Below are 23489 nucleotides of genomic sequence, written 5' to 3' on the forward strand. Positions count from 1 at the left end.
TGGGATTGGGCCAGGTTGTTGAGTGCCTGTGTGCCTGGGCTGAGGGGGAAGGGCTGAGAGGAGAGGGGGAGGGCTGAGGGGGGAGGGACTGAGGGGGAGGGCTGAGAGGAGAGGGGGAGGGCTGGAGGGGGAGGGCTGAGGGGGGAGGGCTGGAGAGGAGAGGGGGAGGGCTGAGGGGGGAGGGCATGAGGGGGAGGGCTTGGAGGGGAGGGTTCAGGTGGAAGGGCTGAGAGGGGGGAGGGCTGAGGGGGTGAGGGCCGAGGGGGAGGGCTGAGGGGGGAGGGCTGAGGGAGAGGGCTGAGAGGATAGGGGGAGGGCTGAGGGGGAGGGCTGAGGGAGAGGGCTGAGGGGGGAGGGCTGAGGGGGAGAGGCTGAGGGGGGAGGGCTGAGGGGGAGCTGACGGGGAGGGGGGAGGGCTGAGGGGGGAGGGCTAGGGGGGAGGGCTGAGGGGCAGGGGGCTGAGGGGGAGGCTGAGGGAGGGCTGAGGGAGGAGGCTGAGGGGGGAGGGCTGAGGGAGGAGGGCTGAGGGGGAGGCTGAAGGGGGAGGGCTGAGAGAGAGGGGGGAGGGCTGAGGAGGCTGAGGAGGCCTGAGAGAGGAGAGAGGGTGAGGGCTGAGGGGGGAGGGCTGAGGGGAGGTGCTGAGGGGAGGCTGAGGGGAGGGCTGGTGAGAGGGCTGAGGGGGAGGGCTGAGGGGGGAGGGCTGAGGGGGAGGCTGAGGGGGAGGGCTGAGGGGGGAGGATGAGGGCTGAGGGAGGAGGGCTGAGGGGGAGGGCTGAGGGGGAGGGCTGAGGGGCAGGGGGCGAGGGAGGAGGGCTGAGGGAAGGGAGGAGGGCTGAGGGAGGAGGGCTGAGGGGGGAGGGCTGAGGGAGGAGGGCTGAGGGAGGAGGGCTGAGGGAGGAGGGCTGAGGGGGGAGGGCAGAGGGGAGAGGGCTGAGGGGGGAGGGCTGAGGGGCAGGGGGCTGAGGGAGGAGGGCTGAGGGAAGAGGGCTGAGGGAGGAGGGCTGAGGGGGGTGGGCTGAGGGGCAGGGGGCTGAGGGAGGAGGGCTGAGGGAGGAGGGCTGAGGGAGGAGGGCTGAGGGGGAGGGCTTGAGGGGGGAGGGCTGAGGGGGGAGGGCTGAGGGGGGAGGGCTGTGAGGAGGAGGGGCTGAGGGGGAGGGCAGAGGGGAGAGGGCTCTGAGGGGGGAGGGCCTGAGGGGCAGGGGGCTGAGGGAGGAGGGCTGAGGGAGGAGGGCTGAGGGGGAGGGCTGAGGGGGAGGGCTGAGGGGCAGGGGGCTGAGGGAGGAGGGCTGAGGGAGGAGGGCTGAGGGGGGAGGGCTGAGGGGCAGGGGGCCAGGCAGGGGAGGGATCTCGCTTGGTGGCGGACCCCCGCCCTCGGCTTGGGCAATCTCCCGGTCCTTGGGTGCACCGGCTTTGTCCAGTGCCCTCTGCTGGTGCACGGTGAGCTGGCGCAGGCCACGTTCCGCCCCTTCGGGCTCGCTCCCGTTGGTTATGGCCGCTCTTTTCCTGGGCGGTGGGGGGGTGGGGACTAACAGCAATGTTAGGCGGCCCACTGTACGCAGTTGGGTCTATGTTGGCAATGGGTGCCGAGGGCCAACCGCGGCTTGAATGGGTGGCTGCAGCTATATGCCTCACGGCTGTGTTTGTACCACCCCCCAGGGAGGGGGTGGATGTCACACATGTGGAGGGGTAGGGGGGGTTGGTGCCATGGGCACACTGCTGGGTACTCACCCAGGCCGCCCTCAGTAGTTTGTGGAGCTTTTTGCGGCACTGCTCGCCAGTCCTCGGTGTCACCGGGGTGGCACTCCCGGCCGCGCCCACCTCCCTCCACAGATGCTGGGCCATGTTGGCTGGAGCCCTCCGGCTGGGTGTGGGGTACAGACACCCCCTCCTCTCCTCGAGGGTGCCCAGCAGCATCTCCAGGTTGTGGTGTGTGAACCTGGGTACTGCTCGGCTTGGCGCCATGGTCCCCCATTGGTGGCCTGTGGGCTCGCGCCACCTGTTGTGCGCCGCGACACCGCGCGTTTATGTGGCGCCGGGTCTCCGCCGCTCCAAGGCCACGCCCCCGTGCTTCCCACCCACCCCTACTAGCCCCCGTGTCGGCCGGAGAATGCCGTCTTGGAACGGGCGCAGGCAGCGAGGTAAAACACGCCCGGGTTCCCCACCAGCGCACGCACTCTGTCGCCGGAACGGAGAATCGTGGCCAGTGTTTCTCAACAGAATGTATTTCCCATGAATATTTTCAATTGTTTCTTTCAATGTTTCCCACTTGTCTTTTCCTTTGGTCTGTTTACCCAACTAACCCTCGTCAGATCTCCCCTCGTATCCATCAAACTGGCTTTGTTTCAAGCTGAGGATATAACTTTTGCCAATTGGGAAATGTCATTTTGAAATTTAACATGGAATTCTGATCATTATAATAATAATCTTTTATTGTCACAAGTATGAAGTTACTGTGAAAAGCCCCTCGGCGCCACATTCCGGCACCTGTTAGGGTAAGCTGGTACGGGAATTGAACCTGCGCTGCTGGCTTTCTTCTGCATTACAAGCCAGCTGTCTAGCCCACTGAGCTAAACCCGTGCTATGCTATTGCTCATTAACCCTGCTTCATTCCACAATACTGAGGTAGCTTTATCGCTGCTCATTCCACAATACTGAGGTAGCTTTATCCCTACTCATTCCACAATACTGAGGTAGCTTTATCCCTGCTCATTCCACAATACTGAGGTAGCTTTATCCCTGCTCATTCCACAATACTGAGGTAGCTTTATCCCTACTCATTCCACAATACTGAGGTAGCTTTATCCCTACTCATTCCACAATACTGAGGTAGCTTTATCCCTGCTCATTCCCACAATACTGAGGTAGCTTTATCCCCGCTCATTCCACAATACTGAGGTAGCTTTATCCCCGCTCATTCCACAATACTGAGGTAGCTTTATCCCCGCTCATTCCACAATACTGAGGTAGCTTTATCCCCGCTCATTCCACAATACTGAGGTAGCTTTATCCCTGCTCATTCCACAATACTGAGGTAGCTTTATCCCTGCTCATTCCACAATATGAGGTTAGCTTTATCCCCGCTCATTCCACAATACTGAGGTAGCTTTATCCCCGCTCATTCCACAATACTGAGGTAGCTTTATCCCTGCTCATTCCACAATACTGAGGTAGCTTTATCCCTACTCATTCCACAATACTGAGGTAGCTTTATCCCTGCTCATTCCACAATACTGAGGGAGCTTTATCCCTGCTCATTCCACAATACTGAGGTAGCTTTATCCCTGCTCATTCCACAATACTGAGGTAGCTTTATCCCTGCTCATTCCACAATACTGAGGTAGCTTTATCCCTGCTCATTCCACAATACTGAGGTAGCTTTATCCCTACTCATTCCACAATACTGAGGTAGCTTTATCCTGCTCATTCCACAATACTGAGGTAGCTTTATCCCTACTCATTCTACAATACTGAGGTAGCTTTATCCCTGCTCATTCCACAATACTGAGGTAGCTTTATCCCTACTCATTCCACAATGTATTGCTCCAAGAGTCTGTCACAAAAACATTCTACAAACTTATCTTCTCAGAGAATCATAGAATTTACAGTGCAGAAGGAGTCCATTTGGCCCATCGAATCTGCACCGACCCTTGGAAAGTGGACCCTACTTTAGCCACACCCTCACTCTATCCCCGTAACCCAGTAACCCCACCAAATCTTTTTGGACACTGAGGGCAATTTATCATGGCCAATCCACCTAACCTGCACATCTTTGGACTTTCGGAGCACCCGGAGGGAACCCACGCAGACACGGGGTGGAATTGAACCCAGGTCCCTGATGCTATGAGGAAGCACTGTGCCATCGGGCCGTTCAACCATTCCTAATTTGATTTTCCCAATCTGTGTGAAGTTTAAGGTCCTCCACAATGATTATACTTCCATTTTTTTATTCCCTCTTGGGATGAGTGTTGCTGGTTCGGCCACCATTTATTGCTCATCCTCAACTGTCCTTCAGAAGGTGGTGGTGAGCTGCCTTCTTCAACCACAGCAGTCCATGAGGTGTAGGTACACCCACTCTGCTGTTAGGCAGGGAGTTCCATGATGTTGCCCCAGCAACAGTGAAGGAACGGCGATATATTTCCAAGTCAGGGTGGTAAGTATTCAGAGGGGAACCAGCAGCTGATGCGTTAAGGCTAGATTGCTTTTTTTCTATATGACATAGACACGATGGACCACATGACCTCTTGTGCCCTAAGCATTGTCTGTTTCTGTCGTGGCTTTCAGTGTGTTCACAGGTTTATCATTGTCCCTCTGGAACCCTCCCACCTCAACCCAATCCGGTTAATATTGAACTCTAATCCTACGCGATACGGTTATTAGATCTGAACTTTGGTTAGTGTATCTTATGTGTCACCGCACGTTATACACTACTCGTCAGATTATGAAACAGAGCTTCATGCATGAAGTAAATTGGCTTTATTCATTTAGCTTTGCAGATGTCTCTCATCAGTTTTTAAGCAAATACAGAGTTTTGTAAAGTTTGTTTAGTCAAAGCAAATACAGAGTACTGAGTTAAATTCAGTACAACTTACAGCTCTTGACGTTTCTTCTAACTGATTACACGATACACAAAGGTTGAAAATAAAAACATAATGGCTGTTCAAAGTGATAGCGCAGAAGAGTAGCCTCAGAAGTTGAAGATAAGTGATCCCGGAATGAGTTGTTCAAAGCGGCACCTATTTTTTAAAGATTATTGCTGTCACTAATGGTACTCCCCTTTTTGGCTGTGATTGGCTTGAAGTAATTACACAGTTAATTCAATTCCATCAACATTTTAACATGAGGTGATGAAATGCGTCTTTATTATGAGTCCTATCCATTGCCAAGGAGACAGTTTCTGGGAATGTTGCCCAAAAGCTGTGACTTGGCCAAATGTGCCCGTGGTCTGCCTGGCTTTCTTATCTTGATGATTCCGATAGGGAACAGCATCATTTTACTGGATAAAAGCAAATTACTGTGGATGCTGGAATCTTTGACCAGCTTTGAGAAAGAGTCATCGGTCTCGAAACGTTAGCTCTTTTCTCTCCCTACAGATACTGCCAGACTTGCTGAGATTTTCCAGCATTTTCCCTTTCGCATGATTTTACTGTCTTGTTTGATTTTAACATTCCATTTCAAGAAGCCATTTCAAAGCTTGGTCCATTTATTCCTTTAATTTGTTATATACCAAAACGATAGAATCTACCTTTTTAGTATAGAATCTATCAATGGTTGACCACACCTCAGGGACAACTAGGAATGGGCATTGCCCCACAACAAGGACGGGTATGTACGGGTTTGCTGCCAGCTGCAGACTGGGCAAAGAATCCTCTTTAAAATTCCAAAAATTGAAGGAAGAACATTATTATTTTTGTTTCAAACAGGTACAAGAGATCAGCGCTGGCTCTGAGCCGCATTCACCGCTCTCACCCATTCCCTCCACGTGAACGGCTAGTCCGGTGGGTAAAACATATCGTGCAGCTTGGGGGAGGAAGTCACCTTCGGGCATATGGATTACAGCAGCCCTGGTACCAGCTGTACCTCATTGATGTCATCTTGTTCCTGCTGGTGGTTAGTTCTGTGATATTGTACATTATAATCAAGGTAGTGAAGAGTGTAATCGGAGCTCTGTGCAGGGGAAGAAAATCCAAAGTGGCTTAAAGTGATTCGATCGCTGACGAATAGACCCAGTTACTTTTTCCAGATACGGACTTTGCATTTCATTTTTATGTTGTTTTGCAATGCACCACGAGAATTTACTTACTGTATAATGATGCGCATCTCGATTTTGAATTAAATCTGATTGGATTGGATTGGATTTGTTTATTGCCACGTGTACCGAGGTAAAGTGAAAAGTATTTTTCTGCGAGCAGCTCAACAGATCATTAAGTATATGGGAAGAAAAGGGAATAAAAGAAAATACATAATAGGGCAACACAACATATACAATGTAACTACATAATCACCGGCATCGGATGAAGCATACAGGGTGTAGTGTTAATGAGGTCAGTCCATAAGAGGGTTATTTAGGAGTCTGGTGTGGGGAAGGAAAAAAATGAAATAAAAATCACTTATTGTCACGAGTAGGCTTCAATTAAGTTACTGTGAAAAGCCCCTAGTCACCACATTCCGGCGCCTGTTCGGGGAGGCTGGTACGGGAATCGAACCGTGCTGCTGGCCTGCTTGGTCTGCTTTAAAAGCCAGCGATTTAGCTCAGCGAGCTAAACCAGGACAGATTTTTGGTAAGGTGCATCTCTAGGAATTTGAAACTGCTAACCATCTCCACCTCGGCCCCGTTGATGCTGACAGGGGTGTGTACAGTACTTTGCTTCCTGAAGTCAATGAACATCTATTTAGTTTTGCTGGCATTGAGGGAGAGATTGTTGTCGTTACACCGCTCCACTCGGTTCTCAATCTCCCTCCTGTATTCTGACTCATCGTTATTCGAGATCCGGCCCATTATGGTCGTATCATCAGCAAACCTGTCAATGGAGTTGGAACCCAGTTTTGCCACGCAGTCGTGTGTGTACAGGGAGTAGAGTAGGGGGCTAAGTACGCAGCCTTGCAGGGCCCCGGTATTGAGGACTATTGTGGAGGAAGTGTTGGTGTTCATTCTTGCTGATTGTGGTCTGTTGGTCAGAAAATCGAGGCTCCAGTTGCAGAGTGAGGAGCCAAGTCCTAGGTTTTGGAGCTTTGATATGAGCTTGATTGGACTGTGAAAAGCTCACCCAGTAGCACACAATGAATTATAGCTTGTATTGATCGTGCTGTTACAAGTTGGTATCAATTGTCTGGGAAACATATTGTTTAGCCCGACAAGTGAAATACAGATGTTTACAGCATGGAAACAGGCCCTTTGGCCCATGTGATGATCGGTATTTACTTTTAATACCTTGCCCCTTTAAGAGGCTTGGAACCCTGGGGGGGTTCTGGAGGGTTTCCTGTTTTGGGGGGGGGGGTCTTTGATTGGGATCTCCGATGGTGGTCTCTGATGGGGTAGTGTCTGATGGAGTCTCTGGTGGGGTCTCTGGTGGGGGTCTCTGGTGTGTGGGTCAGGTGCAGGGTTCTGGTGTGGGGGTCTGGTGGGGGGTCTCTGCTTGGAGTCTCTGGTGCAGGGTTCTGGTGGGTGGGTCTGGTGCAGGGTTCTGGTGGGTGGGTCTGGTGCAGGGTTCTGGTGGGGTTTCTGCTGATGGTCTCAGATGGAAGTCCCTGGAGGGTTGGTCTGGTGAGAGTCTCTGAAGTGGGTCTCTGGGGGAGGTCTCTGGTAGGAGGGTCAGATGGAGGTCTTTGGTATGAGGGTCGGGTGGGGGTCTCTGGTGTGTGGGTCTGGTGGGGGGTCTCTGCTTGGAGTCTCTGGTGGGGGTCTCTGGTGTGGGCGTCTGGTGGGGGTCTCTGCTTGAAATCTCTGGTGGGTGGGTGTGGTGAGGGTCTCTGCTTGGAGTCTCTGGTGGGTGGGTGTGGTGAGGGTCTCTGAAGCAGGTCTATGGTGGGGGAGGGTCCGATGGGAGTTTCCGGTGGGGGTCTCTGATGGCTGGGTCAGCTGGGGTCTTGGATAGGGGTCTTTGGTGGGAGGATCAGGTGAGAGGATCGGGTGGCAGTCTCTGGTGGGGTCTCTGTTGGTGGGTCTGGTGGTAACGGAAAATCCAGCTCAGGGACCCGGGTCGGCACGGTGGCACAGTGGTTAGCACTGCTGTCTCACAGCGCCAGGGAGCACAGTGGTTAGCACTGCTGCCTCACAGAGCCAGGGGTGGCACAGTGGTTAGCACTGCTGTCTCACAGCGCCGGGCTGGCACAGTGGTTAGCACTGCTGCCTCACAGCGCCGGGCTGGCACAGTGGTTAGCACTGCTGTCTCACAGCGCCGGGCTGGCACAGTGGTTAGCACTGCTGCCTCACAGAGCCAGGGTGGCACAGTGGTTAGCACTGCTGTCTCACAGAGCCAGGGTGGCACAGTGGTTAGCACTGCTGTCTCACAGCGCCAGGGTGGCACAGTGGTTAGCACTGCTGCCTCACAGCGCCGGGCTGGCACAGTGGTTAGCGCTGCTGTCTCAGATCGCCAGGGTGGCACAGTAGTTAGCACTGCTGTCTCACAGCGCCGGGTGGCACAGTGGTTAGCACTGCTGTCTCACAGCGCCAGGGTGGCACAGTAGTTAGCACTGCTGTCTCACAGCGCCGGGCTGGCACAGTGGTTAGCACTGCTGTCTCACAGCGCCGGGTGGCACAGTGGTTAGCACTGCTGTCTCACAGCGCCAGGGAGCACAGTTGTTAGCACTGCTGTCTCACAGAGCCAGGGTGGCACAGTGGTTAGCACTGCTGTCTCACAGAGCCAGGGTGGCACAGTGGTTAGCACTGCTGTCTCACAGAGCCAGGGGCCCAGGACAGCATGGTGACAACTTATCCTATAAAGGGAATGATCAGGAAGTTTGAAGACGTCACAAAATTGGCGGCATGGTAGGTAGTGGGGAGGATCGCTGTCGTCTGTAGGAAGATATCAATGGACCGGTGAGGTGGGCGAAAAGTGGCCACTGAAATTCAACCCAGAGACGTGTGAGATGATAAATTTGGGGAGGTCAAAAAGGGAAATGATTACAGGCTGGATTCTTGTGTTTCTCAGCAATGTGCCGTTAGCTGGTGGTGGGATTCTCCCTTCCTGCCTCTTGTCAATGGGATTTCCCATTGAAGCCGCTCCACGCTGCGGGGAAACCTGGGAGCGGGATGCTCTGTCGGGCGGGAAAAGTGAATCGCAACAGCCTGAGAATTCCGACCTTCACAATAAATGGGAGGAGACCCAGAGGTGTAGAGGAAATGAGGGACCTTGCAGTGAATGTCTACAGATCCCTGAAGGTTGCAAGACAGGCCAATAAGGTGGTTAAGAAGGTATATGGCATTCTTTCATTTATTAGCCAAGATCTAAAATGCTGGAACTGTATAAAAGATTAGTTAATAACAATCGCTTATTTTCACAAGTAGGCTTCAATGAAGTTACTGTGAAAAGCCCCTAGTTGCCACATTCCGGGAGGCTGGTACAGGAATTGAACCCGCACTGCATGGCCTTATTCTGCATTACAAGCCAGCTGTTTATCCCACTGTGCTAAAACATCAGCCATAATTGGATCAAACGGCTGACGGATGGTCTGTTTCTCTTTCTATTCCTTGTGTTCTTTTCATTGTTGAGACTAGCTTTTAATTTCAGATTTAGTAATTTAATTTAAATCTGCCCTTTGTGCTGTAATTGGATCTGACCTCATGCCCAGGCTAAAATTCAGCTCCCCTTTGCACTCTGTGACCCTGCTTCCAAAACACGAGGCAAAGTTGTGGGAAAGGAAAGGAACAGATGTATGCTGCATTACCTGTGCCGAGCAGATCCCTTCCACAATGTTGACACTTTTCACAGTTATATTGCAGCTTGGAATTTTCTGATTTACTGGAAACGGAAAGAAAGCAATGATTATTCCTTCCAGCGAAATTGCTGATTCCGTATATTCACAGGTCTCACCTGATAGCTGCAGCTCTTGTGAGAGGAGCCGTGCTCAGTAACTATTCAATAAACTTAGCCACAGACAAGAAGAATAAGTTCTGATGTGAAAGGTCAGTCAGCTGAATCTTTAGCCCGATATCTTTTCCCACAGATACTGTCAGATTGTCTGAGCATTTCCAACATGTTTTGTTTTTATTAAAGGATGAACTAATTCAAGAACATTCCATTGCAAGTCATCTCATGTAGAGAAGACATAGAATAGAATCATAGGGCGGGATTCTCCGGTTGCCGATGGCAAAATTGTGTTTGGCAATTGGCCGGAGAATCCCTGTTTGCGCCGAGCTATTGTGATGCTCCGCCCCTTCAAAAACAGCCTACTTGTCAGCTGAGGCTGTCAGGCTGTCAGCGAGGGCCTCCCCCGATGCTCTGCCCTCGATAGGCCGAGTTCCCGACGGCGTGGGACACGTATCCTTTTTTTTTCTGGACCTCCCATGGCGGCTGAGGAGTGAGACCAGCGCCGCCACAGTCGGGGGAAGGGGAGCCATTTCGCTGGCATGGGGGCCTTTGTCAGGAGTTGGGGGGAACTGGTGGGGGTGGTCTGGGGGTGGCGAGCCTGGTTACAGGGGGGTGGTTTTTGCGTACGGCCGGTGCTATGTTGTACGATACGACCGTTGCTGTGTTGTACGATGCGACCGTTGCAGGCCGCCACTGTGCGCATGCGTGGCCACGGACCTGGAAATTCTCTGGCCGTATCCGCATGTAAAGCCGGGGGCAAATCTCACGAGAGGCCTCACAGGAGTTTGAAATTTTTTTTTAGAATACTCAATTTTTTCTAATTAAGGGGCAATTTAGCATGGCCAATCCACCTACCCTGCACATCTTTGGGTTGTGGGGGAGAAACCCACGCAAACACGGGGAGAATGTGCAAACTCCACATGGACAGTGACCCAGAGCCGGAATCGAACCCGGGACCTCGGCGCCACGAGGCAGCATAACCACTGTGCCACCGTGCTGCCCTGCCTCACAAGGTTTAACGGCCGTTTCGTGTCACTGAGCCGAGCACGAAGGGGCCGCTCGGTTACACCCATTATATTTTCTTTGAGGGGATGAAAGTTCGGATGGTGTGGCTGCAAAATTGACTGTAGACACAATGCTGAGTAGGAGAGTAAGCGGTGAAGAGGACAGAAGGAATATGGGTGGGTGACTTGACTGAGCAAATGTAGTATAATGTGGAAAAATATCAACTTTTTCATTTTGGCAGATAGAATGGAAAAGCAGTAAACTTTCAATAGAGCGGGATGTGGAACTCTGAGGATCTGGGTAACTAAAACAGTTAGTTGGGAAACTTCAGCATCTGTGGAGAGAGAGAACAGAGCTAACGTTTCGTGTCTGGACATCTCTTTGTCAGGGTTCTGGATATCCTGCTAACTGAATTACAAAAGGTTACAATGCAGGGCCACTCAGCACCTGACCTCATTACAGCCTTGATTCAAACATGGCCAAATGAGCTGAATTGAACTTCAGAGGTGAGATGACGGCGATATCAAGGCATCATTTGATCGAGTATGGCATCAAGGAGCCCGAGCTAAACTGGAGTCAATGGGAATCAGGGGGGGAATCTCTCCGCTGGTTGGAGTCATACCCAGCACAGAGGAAGATGGTTGTTGTGGTTGGCGGTCAATCATCTCAGCTCCAGGACGTCACTGCAGGAGTTCCTCAGGGTAATGTCCTCGGCCCAACCATCTTCAGCTGCTTCATCAATGACCCCCCCCCCCCGATATCAGGTCAGAATGTTCAGCACCATTCGCAACTCCTCAGATAATGAAGCAGTCCATGTCCAAATGCAGCAAGACCTGGACAATATCCAGGCTTGGGCTGACAAGTGGCCAGTTACGTTTGTGCCACACAGTGCCAGGCAATGGCCATCTCCGACAAGAGAGGATCTAACCACCGCCCCTTGACATTCAATGGCATTGCCATCGCTGAATCCCCCACAATCAACATCCTGGGGGTTACCATTGATCAGAAACTGAACCGGACCCAGCCACATTAATACTGTGGCTGCCAGGGCAGGTCAGAGGCTAGGAGTCCTGCAGTGAGTAACTCACTTCCTGACCCCCCCCCCCACAAAAAAGCCTGTCCACCATCTAGACGGCACAAGTCAGGAGTGTGATGGAATACTCTCCGCTTGCCTGGATGAGTGTAGCTCCAACAAAACTCGCGAAGCTCACACCCTCCACCATCAAGTTACTTTGTCAGCCGTGTGCACCATCTGCAAGGAATACACTTCAGGAATTCACCAAGGGCAACAGGGTGGCGCAGTGGGTTAGCCCTGCTGCTTCACGGCGCCGAGGTCCCAGGGCAAACAGGGTGGCGCAGTGGGTTAGCCCTGCTGCTTCACGGCGCCGAGGTCCCAGGTTCAATTCCGGGTCACTGTCCGTGTGGCGTTTGCACATTCTCCCCGTGTCTGCGTGGGGTTCGCCCCCCACAACCCAAAGATGTGCAGGCTAGGTGGATTGGCCATGCTAAATTGCCCCTTAATTGGAAACAAATGAATCGGGTTCTCTGAATTTAAAAAAAGGAATTCACCAAGGCTCCTTAGATATCACCATCCTAACTTATGACCACTACCATACAGAAGGTCAAGGGCAACAGAGACCCAGGACCATCACCACTTGCAAGCTCCCTCCAAGTCACTGATTTGGAACTATCTCCTTCATTGTCGCTGGGAGAAATCAGGGCAATTAGGGATGGGTAATGATTGCTGACCTCGCCAGCACCATCCGCACCCTCTAAATGAATAAAATAAAATAAAGTACAGCAAGCAATTAAAAAGGCAAATGAAATGTTGTAGTTTATGGCAAGGAAAATGGAATATAAAAGGAAATAATTTGTGTACTTTTATCCAGGGTGTTGGTGAGACCATTATCTGAAATATTTGTAAAGTTTGGTCACCTTCAACCTCATTCCTACACACACATACACACATATAAATATATTTATCATATCCATCTTATTGTGTACAATTCTGGTCGCCACACTACCAGATGGATGTGGAGGATTTGGAGAGGGTGCAGAAGAGATTTACCAGGATGCTGCCTGGTATGGAGGGCATTAGCTATGAGGATCAGTTGGACAAACTCGGTTTGCTCTCACTGGAACGACGGAGGTTGAGGGGTGACTTGATAGAGGTCTACAAAATAGAGGAGCATGGACAGAGTGGATAGTCAGATGCTCTTTCCAAGGATAGGAGAGTCAAGTATTAGGGGACGTAGGTTTTAAATGCTTGGGGAAAAGTTTAGTTTTTTACACAGAGGGTGGTAAATATATGGAATGTACTCCCTGGCGGGAATGGTTGGAGCAGGTACGATAGCGGCATTTAAGGAGCATCTAGACAAATATATGAATATCTAGAGCACCCAATTCATTTTTTTCCAATTAAGGGGCAATTTAGCGTGGGCAATCCACCTACCCTGCACATCTTTGGGTTGTGGGGGTGAAACCCACGCAAACACGGGGAGAATGTGCAAACTCCACACGGACAGTGACCCAGAGCCGGGATCGAACCTGGGACCTTGTTCCGTAAGGCAGCAGTGCTAACCCACTGTACCACCGTGCTGCCTAATCCTGTTTACTTTCATGTATTTAGCGTGTGTCCTGTGTTCTTCATGTATGGAATGATCTATGGACTGTACGCAGAACAATACTTTTTACTGTACGTCAGTACATGAGACAATAAATCTAAATCTAAATGCCATAAACTCTTTAATCACAATGCAGGCACAGCTTGAACTGAAGCCAAAGTCCAGACAAGCAAGCACCTTTGTTTAGTATCAATCCAACTATAATTTTAACCTTTCTTTACACAGAAACACAAAAGTAAACTCCCTTAAAGTTACACCTTATTTCTAATACTCCAAAATACAAGTATAAATGACTTCAATCAATCTCTGTTCCTGACATTGGTCCATAACGCGTGAAAGAGATTATAAACAGTTCAAGTCAAACCTTACTTTCTGCTAATTTAAAAACTGACTTTGCTGGACCAAAACATGGCTGCTGCAGGTCACATCATTTGCAAGTTGTCCACAGTTCTGGAAACTTCCAACAGTAATTACAGGCCAAAACTCAACCCTCATCCTTGTGGAATCTCACACTTATCATTGTGGGAACTCTTTACAATCAACAAAACAAGGGAGCAGCAGACACTGTCTCCCAGCCTGGACTTATAACAAAGAGAGGATGATGAAAACTCATTATACCTGCAGAGGTGCTAATGGACACCATCAATCTCCCAAGGTCAACGATGCATTTTGACCAGTCATCCAAAAAATGTTTTTATCAACTCGCACATGGAGGAAAGGGATCTCATCTGACTGCTCTGTCTGAAAGGTGAATTCGATTGTCAGACGGACCTGTAAGTTACAGCAACTCATCAGCGGAACAAAATGAACTGGACAAAGTTGGAAAGGATATAAGAACATAAGAACTAGGAGCAGGGGTAGGCCATCTGGCCCCTCGAGCCTGCTCCGCCATTCAATTAGATCATGGCTGATCTTTTGTGGACTCAGCTCCACTTTCCGGCCCGAACACCATAACCCTTAATCCCTTTATTCTTCAAAAAACTATCTATCTTTACCTTAAAAACATGTAATGAAGGAGCCTCAACTGCTTCACTGGGCAAGGAATTCCATAGATTCACAACCCTTTGGGTGAAGAAGTTCCTCCTAAACTCAGTCCTAAATCTACTTCCCCTTATTTTGAGGCTATGTCCCCTAGTTCTGCTGTCACCCGCCAGTGGAAACAACCTGCCCGCATCTATCCTATCTATTCCCTTCATAATTTTAAATGTTTCTATAAGATCCCCCCTCATCCTTCTAAATTCCAACGAGTACAGTCCCAGTCTATTCAACCTCTCCTCATAATCCAACCCCTTCAGCTCTGGGATTAACCCCTTTAAAATAAGGAAATTCCCCTTCAAAAGGATATGCTTTACTGGAAAACAGAATCCATGTCTACAGACAGACAGCAGAATATACATCCCGAAGATTCATCACAGACCTACAGAAAATGATGTGGGAAGAACAAAATGAAGAATGAGATGTGAATCAGTTCTGCGCTGGCCAGACAAAATCACATTGCCCCAACGGGAGAACGATTAATGTTGTCCCTAGCATCCACCTGAGCCATTTTCATAGGGGCTGGCCAGAGAGGCTGGTTTAGCACACTGGGCTAAATCGCTGGTTTTTAAAGCAGACCAAGGCAGGCCAGCAGCACGGTTCAATTCCCGCACCAGCCTCCCCGAACAGGTACCGGATTGTGGCAACTAGGGGCTTTTCACAGTAACTTCATTGAAGCCTACTCGTGACAATAAGCGATTTTCATTTTCAAGGGATCAGCAGTCTCCGGAGACATTGTGGAACCTTTTGCGGGGACATGGATCAAATCAATTTGCATCCTGTCAGCAGTGAGCTGGCCTTTGTCCTGGAATTCACCTTTGGGACGGGTCAGTCAGCTCCATTCAGGCTTTTTGCCCTTAATAATACAGGACTCAGGGTCTCTCTCTCTCTCTCTCCTGCCTGGCGCCCTCTCCACCTGCTGCGAGGCTGTTACCAGACCAGGAGACCAAAGGAACGGCAGGATCACGTCCCAGCAGCCACACGGACCAGCCAGCTTTGAGGAAGAGCCATCTGTGCTGGTTTTAACTACTCTTCCTGGGAATGGTGAGTATACTCCCTTAGCCCACAGAAACTCCCAATTAGGTTAGATGGTTTAGGTTGGGGTGGGTGAGCGGATATATATATATATGTTTGCGGGCGTTTAAGTAAATTTGTGTAAAAGTAAGAATTTACGATATGCTGTTTAGTCTCATGCTTTATACATAATATTTCATAACTGGTGTTTGTGTGTTATGGTCTAAGTTGTGGAGGACCTTATTCTCTTGAATAAATGATTTATTTTTAAATCTACCATTGTTATGGTCCCACTTTTCTTTCACTGTCCGCTCTGGTTGAGTCACAATAATTGCCTGGATATAATTCCATAGTCAAGGACCCAAAGGGAATCCGACAGCTTTGAACCCACTCACTCAAGAGAGGCTACTGGGTAGAGATAAACAGCGGTCTCTCTTCCTCTCTCTCTTGTGAGGTTGTACTAGTGGGGCCCTTCCGGGTGACATTTCACCATCACAGGAGTGAGACTCACACAGGCAGTAGGTGGCGGTCAGGGTAACTGGTGTGGCATAAAGACAACCTCACTGGTTAGGTATAAACAGTGCGACTTGTCCCCTCTCTCTTGCAAAACTGTCCCAGTGCGACACTTTCGGGTTGTGGTTTCAAAGCCTGCAGGAGAGACACCCACAGTTTTCTGTGACCCCCCAGTACCAGCCTGTTGTGGAGTAAAGGAAACCCTGTCACAGAGACCATTATGGTCCATCAAATCAACTGGAATCTTCCTGCTGAGGGGAGGTTGGCTGATTGTAGATGCCCCGTCTTTCCCGGAGCGGGGCCTGCACAGCGGGCGAAGGCTCATGGAATGAATCAGTCGGGAGGCACGAGTGAGAGGTTATAGCAGTCGGAGGGTTTAATGAGGGTCCGGGTTATCGCTGCTTCACTGTTTGGATGGTGAACAACGCAGGATATAGAACAGTACAGGCCCTTCATTAACAGGCCTTATAGAACAGGCCCTTCGGCCCTCGATGTTGTGCCGAGCCATGATCACCCTACTCAAACCTATGTATCCACCCTATACCCATAACCCAACACCCCCCCCTAACCTTACCTTTTTAGGATACTACGGGCAATTTAGCATGGCCAATCCACCTAACCCGCACATCTTTGGACTGTGGGAGGAAACCGGAGCACCCGGAGGAAACCCACGCACACACGGGGAGGACATGCAGACTCCACACAGACAGTGACCCAGCCGGGAATCGAACCTGGGACCCTGGAGCTGTGAAGCATTTATGCTAACCACCATGCTACCGTGTTGCCCCTGGTGTTGGTCTGGTGTTGGTCAGGTATGGCCTGGTGTTGTCATCACTTTGAGAGTTTAGCTCCATGCAGCTTGGGGAAAGCCACCTGACCTCCCTCCTCAATGTTGGACTCAGGATGATTGGAATTCTGAGGTTTGAAGGGAGTCAGGATTCCTTCTGTTTTTGGAGACACGGGTCTCGAGTCGGTAAACAGGCTCTCTCTTAGAATCATAGAATTTACAGTGCAGAAGGAGGCCATTCGTCCCATCGAGTCTGCACCGGCCCTTGGAAAGAGCACCCTACTTAAGCCCACGCCTCCACCCTATCCCCATAACCCAGTAACCCCACCTTACCTTTTTGGACACAAAGCACAATTTATCACGGCCAATCCACCTAACCTGCACATCTTTGGGACTTGTGGGAGGAAACCGGAGCACCCGGAGAAAACCCACACAAACACGGGGAGAACGTGCAGACTCCGCACAGAGGTTTTTTCCTATTAAGGGGCAATTTAGCATGGCCAATCCACCTACCCGGACACATCTTTGGGTTGTGGGTGCAAACTCCAATGCAAACATGGGGAGAATGTGCAAACTCCACACAGAAGCCCAGAGCCGAGATCAAACCTGGTGCTGGTTTAGCTCACTGGGCTAAATCGCTGGATTTTAAAGCAGACCAAGGCAGGCCAGCAGCACGGTTTGATTCCCGTACCAGCCTCCCCAGACAGGCGCCGGAATGTGGCGACTAGGGGCTTTTCACAGTAACTTCATTGAAGCCTACTCATGACAATAAACAATTTTCATTTCATTTCATTTTGCAACCTGGGACCTTGGCGCCGTGAGATAGCAGCGCTAACCACTGCGCCACCATGATGGCCCTAGAGTTGAAGGTTCGAGGGGTTGAAGCTAGAGAATTTGAGGTTAGAGGATTTGAGGTTAGACGGTTGAGGGTTTGAAGATTTGAGGGGTTGAGGGCTGAGGGTTGAAGGTTTGATGGGTTGAAGGTAGAGGGTTTGAGGGAAGAGGGGTTCAGGGTTTGACTGGTTGAAGGTGGAGGGTTTGAGGTTAGAGGGATGGAGGGTTTGAGGGATGGGGATTGAGGGTTTGAGTTTAGAGAGGTTGAAGGTTTGAGGGTTTGAGATTAGAGGGATGAGGGTTTGAGGATTGAGGGTTTGAGGATTGAGGGTTTGAGGGATTGAGGGTTTGAGGATTGAGGGTTTGAGGATTGAGGGTTTATGGGATTGAGGGTTTGAGGATTGAGGGTTTGAGAGTTGAGGGTTTGTGGATTGGGGGTTTGAGGGATTGAGGGTTTGAGGATTGAGGGTTTGTAGATTGAGGGTTTGAGGATTGAGGGTTTGTGGATTGAGGGTTTGAGGATTGAGGGTTTGAGGATTGAGGGTTTGTGGATTGAGGGTTTGAGGATTGAGGGTTTGAGGATTGAGGGTTTGTGGATTGAGGATTTAGGGTTTGAGGGATTGAGGATTGAGGGTTTGTGGATTGAGGGTTTGAGGATTGAGGGTTTGTGGATTGAGGGTTTGTGGATTGAGGGTTTGAGGATTGAGGGTTTGTGGATTGAGGATTTGAGGATTGAGGGTTTGAAGGTTTGAGGATTGAGGGTTTGAGGATTGGGGGTTTGAGGATTGGGGGTTTGAGGATTGAGAGTTTGAGGCTTGAGGGTTTGAGGATTGACGGTTTGAGGATTGAGGGTTTGTGGATTGAGGATTGAGGGTTTGAGGATTGAGGGTTTGAGGGATTGAGGGTTTGGATTGAGGATTGAGGGTTTGAGGATTGAGGGTTTGATGATTGAGGGTTTGAGGGATTGAGGGTTTGTGGATTGAGGATTGAGGGTTTGAGGATTGAGGGTTTGAGGGATTGAGCGTTTGTGGATTGAGGGTTTGAGAGTTGAGGGTTTGAGGATTGAGGGTTTGAGGATTGAGGGTTTGAGGATTGAGGGTTTGAGGATTGAGGGTTTGAGGGATTGAGGGTTTGTGGATTGAGGATTGAGGGTTTGAGGATTGAGGGTTTGAGAGTTGAGGGTTTGAGGATTGAGGGTTTGAGGATTGAGGGTTTGTGGATTGAGGATTGAGGGTTTGAGAGTTGAGGGTTTGAGAATTGAGGGTTTGAGGATTGGGGTTTGAGGATTGAGGGTTTGAGGATGTGAGGGTTTGAGGATTGAGGGTTTGAGGATTGAGGGTTTGAGGATTGAGGATTTGAGGATTGAGGGTTTGAGGATTGAGGGATTGAGGGTTTGAGGATTGAGGGTTTGAGGATTGAGGGTTTGAGGATTGAGGGTTTGAGATTTGAGGATTGAGGGATTGAGGGTTTGAGGATTGAGGGTTTGAGGATTGAGGGTTTGAGGATTGAGGGTTTGAGGATTTGAGGGTTTGAGGATTGAGGGTTTGAGGGTTTGAGGATTGGGGGTTTGAGGATTGGGGGGTTTGAGGGTTTGAGGATTGGGGGGTTTGAGGATTGAGGGTTTGAGGATTGAGGGTTTGAGGATTGAGGGTTTGAGGATTGGGGGGGTTTGAGGATTGAGGGTTTGAGGATTGAGGGTTTGAGGATTGGAGGTTTGAGGATTGAGGGATTGAGGGTTTGTGGATTGAGGGTTTGAGGATTGAGGGTTTGAGGATTGAGGGTTTGAGGATTGAGGGTTTGAGGATTGAGGGATTGAGGGTTTGTGGATTGAGGGTTTGAGGATTTGAGGATTGAGGGTTTGAGGGTTTGAGGATTGAGGGTTTGAGGATTGAGGGTTTGAGGGAGGAGCCGCAGTGTATTGCGGGGCCCTGGTTACTGGTTAATCCCCTAGTTAAGGAGTTACCTGGTTAACAGTAACGAGTTAACAGGAACTGAGCCGTCGGGGAGCGAGGCCCCGCCCCGTTGCCAGGGGAACCGGGACAACAGGGGGCGGGGCCGCGCTCTGAGTGACACCGGGACAGCCAATCAGCGGCCGACTCAGTTCGCGTCAACGGCACGTCAACCAATCAGAGCGGAGGAGCGGCAAGAGACAGAGTCGGAGAAGGTGAGTGTGTCAGAGAGAAATAGAGAGATAGTGAGGGAGGGGATAGTGAGGGAGGGATAGTGAGGGAGGGATAGTGAGGGAGGGAAGGGGAGGGAGGTGAGAGTGAGGGAGGGATAGTGAGGGAGGGGAGGGAGGTGAGAGTGAGGGAGGGAGGAGAGAGTGAGTGAGAGGAGTGAGGGAGGTGAGAGTGAGGGAGGGATAGTGAGGGAGGGGAGGGAGGAGAGAGTGAGGAAGGATTAGTGAGGGAGGGATAGTGAGGGTGAGACAGTGAGGGAGAGATAGTGAGGGAGAGATAGTGAGGGAGGAATAGTGAGGGAGGAATAGTGAGGGAGGAAAGAGTGAGGGAGGAATAGTGAGGGAGGGAAGAGTGAGGGAGGGAGAATGAGGGAGGGATAGTGAGGGTGAGGATGGAGGAGAGAGTGAGGGAGCGATAGTGAGGGAGGGGAGATTGAGGGAGAGGACGGAGTGAGGAAGAATGAGGGAGGGATAGTGAAGGAGGGAGGGAGGAAGAGTGAGTGAGGGATAGTGAGGGAGGGGAGGGAGGAGAGAGTGAGGGATGGATAGTGAGGGATGGATAGTGAGGGAGGGATAGCGAGGGAGAGATAGTGTGGGAGAGATAGTGTGGGAGAGATAGTGTGGGAGGGATAGTGAGGGAGGAATAGTGAGGGAGGGAGAGGAGGGAGGGATAGGGAGAAGGGAGAGATAGTGAGGAGGGGAGAGTGAGGGAGAGGAGTGAGGGAGGGAGAGCGAGGGAGGGATAGTGAGGGAGAGGATGGAGGAGAAAGTGAGGAGGGGATAGTGAGGGAGGGGAGATTGAGGGAGAGGACGGAGTGAGGAAGAATGAGGGAGGGATAGTGAAGGAGTGGCGGGAGAGTGAGTGAGGGATAGTGAGGGAGGGGAGGGAGGTGAGAGTGAGGGAGGGATAGTGAGTGAGGGAGGTGAGTGAGGGAGGGATAGTGAGGGAGGGGGATAGTGAGGGAGAGGTAGTGAGGGAGAGGAGGGAGGAGTGAGGGAGGGATAGTGAGGGAGGGGAGGGAGGGGATAATGAGGAAGTCATAGTGAGGGAGGGGAGGGAGGTGAGTGAGGGAGATATACTGAGGGAGGGATAGTGAGGGAGAGGAGGGAGGACAGAGTGAGGGAGAAAGAGTGAAGGAGGGATAATGAGGGGGAGACAGTGAGGGAGAGATAGTGAGGGAGGGATAGTGTGGGAGGGAGATGAGGGAGGGATAGTGAGGGAGGGAGAGTGAGGGAGGGGCGGGTGAGGGAGAGGAGGAGAGAGTGAGGGAGGGATAGTGAGGGAGCAGAGAGTGAGGGAGGGATAGTGAGGGAGGGATAGTGAGGGAGGGATGGTGAGGGAGAGATAGTGAGGGAGGGCTAGTGAGGGAGAGGAGGGAGGGATTGTGAGGGTGGGATAGTGAGGGAGAGATAGTGAGAGGGTGTAGTGAGGGAGGGACAGTGAGGGCGAGAGTGAGGAAGGGATAGTGAGGGAGGGAGAGGAGAGAGTGAGGGAGGGATAGTGAGGGAAAGATAGTGAGTGAGAGGAGGGAGAAGTCAGGGAGGGATAGTGAGGGAGAGGAGGGAGAAGTCGGAGGGATAGTGAGGGAGAGGAGGGAGGAGAGTGTGAGGGAGAGTGAGGGAGGGGAGGGAGGTGAGAGTGAGGGAGGGATAGTGAGGGAGAGGAGGGAGGGATAGTAAGGGACAGATAGTGAGGGAAGGATAGTGAGGGAAGGGAGGGAGGGAGAGTGAGGTAGGGATAGTAAGGGTCAGATAGTGAGGGAGAGATAGTGAGGGAGGGATAGTGATGGAGGAATCGTGAGGGAGGGGTGAGTCAGGGAGAGGAGGGAGGGAGGTGTGAGTGAGGGAGAGATAGTGAGGGAGGGATAGTGAGGGAGAGGATGGAGGAGAGAGTGAGGGAGGGATAGTCAGGGAGGGGAGATTGAGGGAGAGGATGGAGGAGGAAGAATGAGGGAGAGATAGTGAAGGAGTGGAGGGAGGGGAGGGAGGTGAGAGTGAGGTAGGGATAGTGAGGGAGGTGAGAGTGAGGGACGGATAGTGAGTGAGGGATAGTGAGCGAGGGATAGTGAGGGAGAAGAGGGAGGGGAGGGAGGTCAGAGGGAGGGATAGTGAGTGAGGGTGGGATAGTGAGGGAGAGGAGGGAGGAGAGAGTGAGGGAGAGAATGAGGAAGTCATAGTGAGGGAGGGGAGGGAGGTGTGAGTGAGGGAGAGATACTGAGGGAGGGACAGTGAGGGAGAGGAGGGAGGATAGAGTGAGGGAGAAAGTGAAGGCGGGACAGTGAGGGGAGGAGGGAGGAGAGAGGGAGGGATAGTGAGGGAGATGAGGGAGGGATAGGGAGGGAGAGAGGGAGGGATAGGGGAGGGATAGTGAGGGAGGGGTGGTGAGGGATAGGAGGGAGGAGAGAGTGAGGGAGGGATAGTGAGGGAGGGATAGTGAGGCTGAGATAGCGAGGGAGAGATAGTGAGGGAGAGATAGTGTGGGAGGGATAGTGAGGGAGGGAGAGGAGGGAGGGATGGGGAGAAGGGAGAGATAGTGAGGGAGGGGAGAGTGAGGGAGAGGATAGTGAGGGAGGGAGAGCGAGGGAGGGATAGTGAGGGAGAGGATGGAGGAGAGAGTGAGGAGGGGATAGTGAGGGAGGGGAGATTGAGGGAGAGGACGGAGTGAGGAAGAATGAGGGAGGGATAGTGAAGGTGGAGGGAGAGTGAGTGAGGGATAGTGAGGGAGGGGAGGGAGGTGAGAGTGAGGGAGGGAAGGGAGGGAGGTGAGTGAGGGAGGGATAGTGAGGGAGGGGGATAGTGAGGGAGAAGTAGTGAGGGAGAGGAGGGAGGAGTGAGGGAGGGATAGTGAGGGAGGGGAGGGAGGGGATAATGAGGAAGTCATAGTGAGGGAGGGGAGGGAGGTGAGTGAGGGAGATATACTGAGGGAGGGATAGTGAGGGAGAGGAGGGAGGACAGAGTGAGGGAGAAAGAGTGAAGGAGGGATAATGAGGGGGAGACAGTGAGGGAGAGATAGTGAGGGAGGGATAGTGTGGGAGGGAGATGAGGGAGGGATAGTGAGGGAGGGATAGTGAGGGAGGGAGAGTGAGGGAGGGGTGGTGAGGGAGAGGAGGAAGAGAGAGTGAGGGAGGGATAGTGAGGGAGCAGAGAGTGAGGGAGGGATAGTGAGGGAGAGATAGTGAGGGAGGGATGGTGAGGGAGAGATAGTGAGGGAGGGATAGTGAGGGAGGGATGGTGAGGGATAGTGAGGGAGGGATAGTGAGGGAGAGGAGGGAGGGATTGTGAGGGTGGGATAGTGAGGGAGAGATAGTGAGAGGGGGTAGTGAGGGAGGGACAGTGAGGGCGAGAGTGAGGAAGGGATAGTGAGGGAGGGAGAGGAGAGAGTGAGGGAGGGATAGTGAGGGAAAGATAGTGAGTGAGAGGAGGGAGAAGTCAGGGAGGGATAGTGAGGGAGAGGAGGGAGAAGTCAGGGAGGGATAGTGAGGGAGAGGAGGGAGGAGAGTGTGAGGGAGGGAGAGTGAGGGAGGGGAGGGAGGTGAGAGTGAGGGAGGGATAGTGAGGGAGAGGAGGGAGGGATAGTAAGGGACAGATAGTGAGGGAAGGATAGTGAGGGAGGGGAGGAGGAGAGAGTGAGGGAGGGGATGGAGGTGAGAATGAGGGAGGGATAGTGAGGGAGAGGAGGGAGGGAGAGTGTGAGGGAGGGAGAGTGAGGTAGGGGAGGAAAGGGAGAGGAGGGAGGAGACTGAGGGAGGGATAGTAAGGGACAGATAGTGAGGGAGAGATAGTGAGGGAGGGATAGTGATGGAGGAATAGTGAGGGAGGGGTGAGTCAGGGAGAGGAGGGAGGGAGGGGAGAGTGAGGGAGAAATAGTGAGGGAGGGATAGTGAGGGAGAGGATGGAGGAGAGAGTGAGGGAGGGATAGTCAGGGAGGGGAGATTGAGGGGAGATTGAGGGAGAGGATGGAGTGAGGAAGA

At 51.8% G+C, this 23489-nt stretch overlaps 2 protein-coding genes and 1 long non-coding RNA gene across 3 annotated transcripts in view; 2 read left to right on the plus strand and 1 right to left on the minus strand.

Moving 5' to 3' along the window:
- Window positions 1–5849, plus strand: part of LOC119970796 (UDP-glucuronosyltransferase 3A1-like) — a 69011-nt gene extending 63162 nt beyond the window's left edge. The window contains exon 7 of the mRNA XM_038805970.1: window positions 5421–5849. Coding sequence (XP_038661898.1) covers window positions 5421–5697 — 277 coding nt within the window. The 3' untranslated portion in view covers window positions 5698–5849. The remainder of the gene's footprint in view (window positions 1–5420) is intronic.
- Window positions 4483–19364, minus strand: LOC119970797. Its single transcript, XR_005461675.1, has 3 exons — window positions 19303–19364; window positions 9385–9458; window positions 4483–4733 (listed from the first exon to the last, which is right to left on the minus strand). It is a non-coding gene; the product is annotated as an uncharacterized LOC119970797 (long non-coding RNA).
- Window positions 19365–19484: 120 nt separating this feature from the next.
- Window positions 19485–23489, plus strand: part of LOC119969957 (calcyphosin-like protein) — a 29416-nt gene continuing 25411 nt past the window's right edge. Inside the window, exon 1 of the mRNA XM_038803923.1 lies at window positions 19485–19503. The gene's annotated coding sequence lies outside the window, so the exon portion shown is untranslated. The remainder of the gene's footprint in view (window positions 19504–23489) is intronic.

The sequence above is a fragment of the Scyliorhinus canicula genome, chromosome 8, assembly GCF_902713615.1.
Source record: "Scyliorhinus canicula chromosome 8, sScyCan1.1, whole genome shotgun sequence".
Taxonomy (NCBI): Eukaryota; Metazoa; Chordata; class Chondrichthyes; order Carcharhiniformes; family Scyliorhinidae; genus Scyliorhinus; species Scyliorhinus canicula.